We start from the raw sequence: 8,735 nt of genomic DNA, 5'->3' as shown, positions 1-8,735 counted from the left end.
CATTGATCCAACGGAAAATCTACTTTAGATAATGTTATTACCTGGAACTAATGTTGTCTGACTTGTGCAGATAAGCAATATGAGCGCAGTAAACGAGGCGTGCGTTTGTATATTTCAGACATAACTGATTTTAAATATGCTTTTATGGTTATAGCACTAAAGAAATTAATGAAAAATGAACAGCAGCGATGAAAGAAACATCAACTTGTGATGTATTTTAAGCCAAGAAAACAAACCGATGTGGCTTCCAAGTATTTGCTCACCTGCAATGTGAGAGCTGAACTCTTGAAATATTAGTTTTTCTTGGCTTCATAAGTAGTTATTGATTTAAAAGCTTTTGTTATACGAGATAAAGAACTGTTCAAATCTCCACCATTGTATTGTTTGAATATTTAAGTGTTTAGTAACTGATTTTGAGCCTCACTTTTGAAGGTACTTTAAAAAGTGTGTCCTGTGATAACACCTACGGACAACATCAGCCTTTTATTGGGTTAAAATAACAATAGAGCTTTTCCTCTGCATCAGCAAAGGCTGCAGAGGAGTCAAAGTGAAAGCGCAGGTGTAGGTTTGACACCTACTGCCACGAATTTAGATGATGAGGTTAAAGAGGAGCCGCTTGAGTCATTGCTAAAACTGTGAAAATAAAACCTTGTTTGTTTTAGTTAATATAGAATAGAAAGTAGAATTTTCCTTTGCAGCTTTTTAAAACAGTTCTCATGTGTTTATTTTGATATTATACATTTTATTATTTAGTTTAGTTTAAGTGATGTAATAACGAAAAAGACTGGAGGAGTTAGGATGAAGCAGCTTAATGAAAGATCAATACGTATGATGCATGTAAGACATTGATATTTTGGGTTTTATGTGAACTTTGCCTACGGCTCCAAAGACTCCAGACTCCTCTCTGGTTAACGATAATGTAATGGCCATCCATTCAGCAGTAAGTCAGGCAATGACCAATGACTGCTGGACATCAATACAACAAGCTCTGAGTACACTGCAGACCTAATGGGCCTGAGAGAAAAAAGCCCAACCTTGTGATCAATGGACTGCTGCTGCACACTCACATTAACTGTCTGGAAGGCCAACGCAATTGCACTCGACTAAAAGGAAACGGTTTCGCTCCCTACCTAATGCCGTTATGGCATAGAAGCCTGACTGACAACTCATCATGAGGTCGAGACAGTGTTAAAATAAATACCAGCAGCTGCATTTACAATTTGATGAACTGCTGAGAAAAGTCTCAAAATCCTTCTGACCTTCCTTTTGTTCTGACTACAGGAAAGCTAAAACAGTGTCCCGACATACATAGAAAACTTTGCTTAGATAAACCGCTTCCCTATTCTACTACGTTCTATTCAGTCTTAATATAAGGGGACATTTCTTCAACAAAATGAGTTTAGTCTAGACACTGAATGAATGGGCTGAAAGGAGCACATACTGCAGATTGTAGCACAACAAAAGCGGCTCCACTTTCAAATGATCCTTAATAAAGTGTTTATAAGTTGTAACTAATAACTTCAGTAATGCTTTATAAGTCATCTACAAATGCTTTATTTTTCAGTTATAAGTCATTAATAAGAACAACGTTTGGGCTGGCTGGTTAGACCGTTTTTTATTATGTTATTGTTCTTCATTTGACTTTTAGTATTTAATTAAAGCTTTATTTATGTTACATTTCATGTTATATTTTGTCAATTCTTTCTGTGATTTGAATATATGATGTGTTCTCTTTTGATACTTGTTTTCCTGATAATGACGACATGTGTCCGGCCTTCGATTGGCCTTAAATTGCCTTTATTTGTAACACCCGTAGTTGGCAGTCCGGTGACTGTAGTTTTTATCTTGATGGAGGCTGTTTGCCAAAACATTGAGCCGTATAAACTGAAATAAATGCATCAGATTAACACCAACAACTGCCTACTTGATTATTAAAACCCTGTAATAATTACATTAACATTCATACGTATATTAAGGAAAAAAACATGCCAACGATGGTTGGTGACTCTTAAGTGCCCGTAGATGGCTGACTGCCTCTGTGTGTCGGCACTGCGATAGTCTAGCGACCTGTCCAGTCTGTACTCTGCCTTCGCCAAATATCAGCTGGGATCGGCTCCAGTTACAGATAATGTATGTATATATTAATATATATATATATAATTAGACAGTGGTACCCGAAGAATTCAGGATGCCATCACAGCAAAAATCTACACACGGTTGATTAAGAGTTGGTGATGGTTCCTTATTCAAATGTTTATTAATTTGTTGTCAAATGGATGCATGAGGAAAATATGATGTGTGCAGCCGAGAAGTTAGTAACCTTGGCTGGGAACCATACAATTATCACGGAAGCCCTCGTGTGAGTCTACTACTGAAAAACTGTGGCTGCTGGTTTTTTTCCATGTTCCGTGTTAAGTGATCTCTGTCCATTAATTAAATATATGCTTGTACGGTAATGTCGGCCAGTTTGACACTGGATAGACTGTTAAGGAGCTACTGTACTGTTATTGAAGTCAGGCCTGTTGGCAGAGCTGAAATAAAACCATCCGGTTAATCTCTCAGCTGGAAACAAATGAAATGGAAAATTAAAAACTCTGCACTTAACGGTGTAAGAACTAGAGGTAAGAGCACTAAATCTCCTTGCAGCAAAAGGAAGTGACAGAACTAAAAGACCTATTTCTGTTTGTGTAGCCTTCCAAAGTTGGCAGATCCTAGACTAAACTGTGCCGCAGCTAAGTTACGTCTCCAAGGCCTTGTTCTGTTGAGTTGCATGCAAGAGACCGCCGTGCCTAGAAATACTGCTGCCACAAAGCCACAGGGCAGGAGGGGACTGTCCGCCTCAGATTTGCAGCCCAGACTCTCGGGGTGTGTTTTGCCTCAAAATGGCGAGGGTGAAATTAAAGGCAGGGTTTTCATGTAATTGCACATGGATGTGCCCACTGCCCACGGCTTTGACCCCAGCTCTTGCACTCCTTTGAAGGGTCGGGAGCTCCAACAAGGCAAGCGCTGGCAAAGTAGTGGCTACAGTGATGCCGGCCATCATTTTGTAATGTGCTTACACAAGGGTCCTTATCTTTATTCTATCCGGGAATTATCATTTAACCACAAGTTCTCTGCTTTGGATGAGAGGCTAGTATGCCACCAGTGTTATAAACTGCACTATAATCAATTATGAATGTTGTTAGAATACTTTTTGTAAGCACTGCTTTTATATTGCATTATGATTAATAATGAATATTCTGATATGCTCATCTCCTGAGTCAAGAGAAGTTAGTTAAATGCTTTATATCTATATCTACAGACAGCAAGCACATCATGTACAAAGCTCTTTAAGTAAAAAAAATATATATGTATATGTCAAATAGCTCATATTCATATTCTGTTGTATTTCATTTTAATCAACAGCAAACAATGTACATCGATGCAAAGTAATGAAGTACATTCACTCAGGTACTTATGCTTTAATTAAGTATTCTCATTTTATGCTACTTCATGCTTCTGCTGAATACATTTCAGACTAATTTAGTACTTTTTACTGTAAATATTGGTTACTTTGATGGCAAACAAAACACATGATCGTCCTATAAAATATGATGCATTAAAATACCCAAGTGTATAAATAGTAGTTATAGCTCAGCTTTGACCACCTGCAACATTAAACTGCTGATTATATGTTAATATATGAATACCAACAATAAGATATTGTAATAATATACTACTGAGAGGGGACATTCTGCTGCATAATTAGTTCGTTAAGCACATTGATTGCTACTTTTATTTAATAGAGCATGTGAATACTTCTTCCAACCACTGACAGTGTCACACAGTAACGGTTCTACGGTCCAGGGCAGGCTGTAGTTGAGCAGTGGAAACTTTCCCTGAGGAATGGTTTTACCAGCTGGCTAAACGGTTTTATTGTACAGTACTTTCAAATGAGGGGTTGCAGCTTGTAGGTTTATACTTAAATAATATAGCATTATAATAGCAGGAAATCACACATACGGTGCATTGCTGATTTACAGCACTGAAGTACAGCTCCCGGTGCTGGATGATGGCAGCTACAGACAGCTTTAATTACTGTCCTGCTGACAGGAAAATTCAGCGTCACTCAAACCAAAGAAGTGGTTGCTTACAAAGTAGTGAGGGTGGTCCTGCAAAAGTGAAAACCCTCCACCCATGCTCCTCTTCAGTAGTCTATGAATACACGTAGACATGGACTCACTCTCACCACATATTATGGGGTTGTACTTGCTGATGGTTTCATATTTGGCTCAAAGTTTATGTAAATGCAGATGCGAGCCCCACATCCCTGTAGTTTTGCCGAAAAAAAACAAGGTTTTTCCAACCATGTTGCCGGTCTGTTAATCCAGCTGCCTTTACGTCGACCCACTCTGTGATTGGTCCCAGATTTGCTGCGGGTCCAGAGTAGCTATTTGGCTCTTTTTTTCCTGAGATTTTCCCATTGCTGCTGGCACAGTGCAACTTGCAGGAAATGACTGAGAATTGTGACTGTAACAATGCTAATGGACAAATGCCAGACCACAGCTGTTTATTCTACCACACAAGACATTCCTCTAGGTTAATAACCACAGACACTGGAAGAGATCTATATTTAATGATTTGGTCTGCGACACAGTACAATATGTGCTCGGTTTTGGGAAAAGTGCAAGCAGCTAAATGTGTGGTATACTGTTTAAAGTGAAGCAGTAAGATTCTTAGCGTTTGAGTCATAGTGCACAAATACAGGGCACAGTGCTCATGACTGCTCAAGTTTTAAAATAAAGATTATTGTTGGAGTCACATTTTGGGCATTTTGATGTTTAGCTTTTTTAGTCTTAAAAATCTCTGCAGTGTAGATTCCACCCCGTCACATCTATTTGAGAGAGTCATCATCTGCCTTGCTGCCTCTCAGACTCTCCTTGCTGCAAGCCCTGCCCATCCTTCCTGGATATGAGGTCACAACAGAAGGACCAGAACAAAGGATGGGCTGCAGTCATCTTAACCTAAACTCGTACAGTTTATTGTATCCTTGCTCTTTCACTTTTTGTGTGTCCAGAAAGAAACACAGCAGGAAACAAAGAAAAAGTAATTTCTACTGACTAGGCTAGGTGAAAGTAAGCTGAATTTAAGGTGTGTAAGTACATCTACGGGGACATTGTGCATTAGTGAACATATTATATTAGGCACTTAGTCATTAGAGAGTATTGGCTTTAAATTAAGTCTATATTCTCTGTTTTTATTCTATTCAAGTACAGTAGTTTTACAGTAGTAAAAAAAGTGTTGATCAATTAATTTACTGTGTATTCTCCATCTTTATATCTTTCTCTATATCTAGTCAGAGAGCTAGCGGGATAGAATTTTAGATCTAACTATTTCAGATCCTTGCTTGCTTGTATACCATTAAGATAGCTAAATATTTAAAATGAATCAAACACTCAAGCAGGCAATTAAGCTACCTTAAATCTTCGCATTCACAAACTCAAAAGCCTTTTTAAGCAAAGCAACAAAAAACACTTTATGAACCAATTGTCGGACTCCTGTGAAGATAAATGATACAAGTATGTGTTTCTAATGTCCACCAAACATACAAAAAATACATATATTTCAGCAAAACTCGAATTAAATAAATATGGAAATTCTACCTTAAGGACTCTGAAACTTTTTTTTCCCTACATGTCTGGGTCAATATAAGTGCAACATATATTAAAAACGTCTTGAGTTTCCACCATAGACTGTATATAAGTTCTAGCTCCTGGCTCTGCTTCATGAACTGACCCTACACCCGCCCCTGCGCTGCCTGCCCGGCTAGAAGGAGGGAGAAGGAGGGGAGTGACTTCCAGCCAACCGTCGACAACGGCTCCGGAGTTTAGAGATCAGTGAAAGATGAGGAGCTGCTCTCTTCCACTGAGCCGAGGCAGAAGGAATTAAAAGTTCAACATATAAATCTGGGTCGCGCGGAGAATCGACGACTCAGCAATGAAATGCATGTCCTTCAGCGTGCGTTTCACTTTCAACTAGACGCTGACTGCGAGCATCCCCACGGTAAGTTGAGTTAAGGCGGTCAGCTGGGAAGACTAGATCGGCACAACAACAAAAAATAAAAGCTAATTAGCTGAACGGTTTAAAGTTAAATCCATGATGTCTGCAGTGTATGGTTGTGATATAAATAAATGAAGCTAAATGAATGTCTAAAAAGCCGAGATATAGATGACTTTGTATTTTTAAATGAGTCCCTGGTAGTTTGGGCAATGGTCCACGATTCGTATGTAAATAAACAAACAGCATCATGGTGTATTCTAAGGTTTAGACTGCATGTTTGAAAAAGTTTCCTGCAGGCATTTGCTCCCCTTGTTTCCATGACAATGAAGAAAACTAGATTATTCTGTTCAAATCTATCAGATAAAACCATACATTTCTGTATTGTTGGATAAATATAATATATTGAACTTTAAACGTGGCTGCTCTCTGTAATAACGCCCACGTTCCTCCACGTCTCCCACCGCAGCTGAACACGGTGGATCTGCTGACACTGGACTCCTTGCTCACTTCTGACATCCAGTGTCAGCAGCCGGCGCTTTGAAGATGATCAACCCTCAGATATACCTCCACTACAACTACACGGGGAAGCTGGACCACCGGCCGACCGTCGGCACAAGCCCCGGCGCCCTGGACACCAAAACCATCGTGTTCCTCGTCATATGCAGCTTCATCGTCCTGGAGAACCTCACCGTGCTGGTGGCCATATGGAGAAACCACCGGTTCCACAACCGCATGTACTTCTTCATCGCCAACCTGGCGCTGTGCGACATGCTGGCTGGAGTCGCTTACCTGGTCAACCTGCTCCTGTCAGGAGAGAAGACCCTGCAGCTCTCCCCCTCTCTCTGGTTCGCCAGAGAGGGAAGCATGTTTGTAGCACTGGGCGCCTCTATTTTCAGCCTCCTGGCTATTGCCATAGAGCGACACCTGACTATGATCAAAATGAGGCCTTATGATGCCAATAAGAATTACAGGGTGTTTCTGCTGATAGGGACCTGCTGGCTGATCGCCATATCTCTTGGGGCTTTGCCTATTCTCGGCTGGAACTGCCTGGACAACCTCCCCGATTGCTCCACCGTTCTCCCTCTCTACACCAAGAAATATGTGGCTTTTTGTATCACGGTGTTCATGGTTTTGCTCTTAGCCATGTCGGTCCTCTATGCCCGCATCTACATCCTGGTGAAGTCCAGCAGCCAAAAAGTGAGCAAGAACAGAAACTCTGAGCATGCGATGTCCCTGCTGCGCACCGTCATCATCGTAGTCGGGGTCTTCATCGCCTGCTGGACGCCCATCTTCATCCTGCTCCTGGTGGACGTGGCTTGTGAGCAGCGTTGCCCCATCCTCTACAAGGCCGACTGGTTCATCGGCCTGGCCGTGCTCAACTCGGCCATGAACCCGATCATTTACACCCTGGCCAGCCGCGAGATGAGACGGGCCTTCCTGGGCCTGGTGTGCGGCGTTTGCTACAGGGGGAAGGCCTCCGCGACCGGCAGCGGGAACAGGCCGTCTCTGGAGCCCAGCCGCAGCAGGAGCAAGTCGTGGAGCAGCCAGAACAACCCCAACCAGAACCAGCAGAGCTTCAGGCGGGCGGAGCCGGAGAGGGGGCGGGAGACGGAGGTGTCAGTGGTGACAGGAGGGGCGTCTCATGCCGTCATTGAGAGTGGCAGGAAAGACTGAACAAAGGGAGCATGACATGAACAGTAAAAAGAGGAATTTTGAGTTGTGATCGATTTGAGAATGAAGGATTTCTTAGACTGCAGGGCAGTGGTTTCTCCTTTGTGCTTGTTAGTGATATATCTGCATCATCCAAAGTTTGGAAGCGTATTACAATGTTCACTTTTTAGCATTGGACGGATCAATGCATTAGGCCAATATGTTCGACGAACACAATCAATACCACCTCTTTGTGAAGTACACAGGTCATATTTCATCACCGTCCAGTGAGAAGCACGTACCTCCAAATTTGGTAAATTTGACAGTTAACTGAAGGAGAAACTCTTTATTGGTTGAGAAGCTAAACCGTCTAAAACAGTGTTGTATTATATGAAGGAAATGCAGCGTCACAAAGCTGAAAATGTGTTTTCTTTTGTCATAGTGGGCATGTTGGAGGTATGAGGTTTTCACAGGACAATGAGGATTTGCGAATGAATGGTGCTCTTAACCTTAAACACTTACTGTACCTCTGTGGTTACAGATGGGGCACTCTAAGACAAAAAAAATAAATAGAACAATCACCTGCCATGAATTAAAGTGCAATTATAGTTCTGCAAAACAATGTAATAAAGAATGTAGTCAACATTTACTGTAATGACAAACAATGGAAGTTATTTATTATTCTATGCAGTCTATTCTGTAATTTTGTATTTACTCAGAAATAACTGCATTATAAATTGTATATGTGACGTAAAGGAGATAAAATGCTGGAGAGTCAAACGTTGCTACTCTTTTCATTATATCAGCAGCATCTTGTTCATAAAGAAAGAACATCTGTTACCACTACAAATAATTAATGGATGCTGTTTATTCAACATCAGTAGCTTTAAAGTGATACCGGGGCTCCATCTGCTGGTTCACAATGGAAGTTAATATCCTCAATGCTGACTAGATATTTTCAGAACAGGCTGCATGATGAGTACAGAATCTCTTCAATCCTCATTTTAGGACCAAAATGAAGTTGTTGTGAGCATCTGTGTTTTATC

The 8,735-nt window shown here is 41.0% G+C and overlaps 1 protein-coding gene across 1 annotated transcript; it reads left to right on the top strand.

The window, feature by feature from the left end:
- Positions 1-5,939: 5,939 nt before the first annotated feature.
- On the top strand, positions 5,940-7,713 carry s1pr3b (sphingosine-1-phosphate receptor 3b; the record flags this gene model as incomplete). Its single annotated transcript, XM_079179298.1, has 2 exons — positions 5,940-6,042; positions 6,506-7,713. Exon 2 carries the CDS (start codon positions 6,583-6,585, stop codon positions 7,711-7,713), a length of 1,131 nt encoding a protein of 376 aa, XP_079035424.1. The 5' UTR covers positions 5,940-6,042; positions 6,506-6,582.
- Positions 7,714-8,735: the final 1,022 nt, after the last annotated feature.

The sequence above is a fragment of the Pholis gunnellus genome (assembly GCF_910591455.1).
Source record: "Pholis gunnellus genome assembly, chromosome: 18".
Classification (NCBI taxonomy): Eukaryota; Metazoa; Chordata; class Actinopteri; order Perciformes; family Pholidae; genus Pholis; species Pholis gunnellus.
Note: the sequence above shows the minus strand (reverse complement) of the source record. Positions and strands in the feature narration are given on the sequence as shown.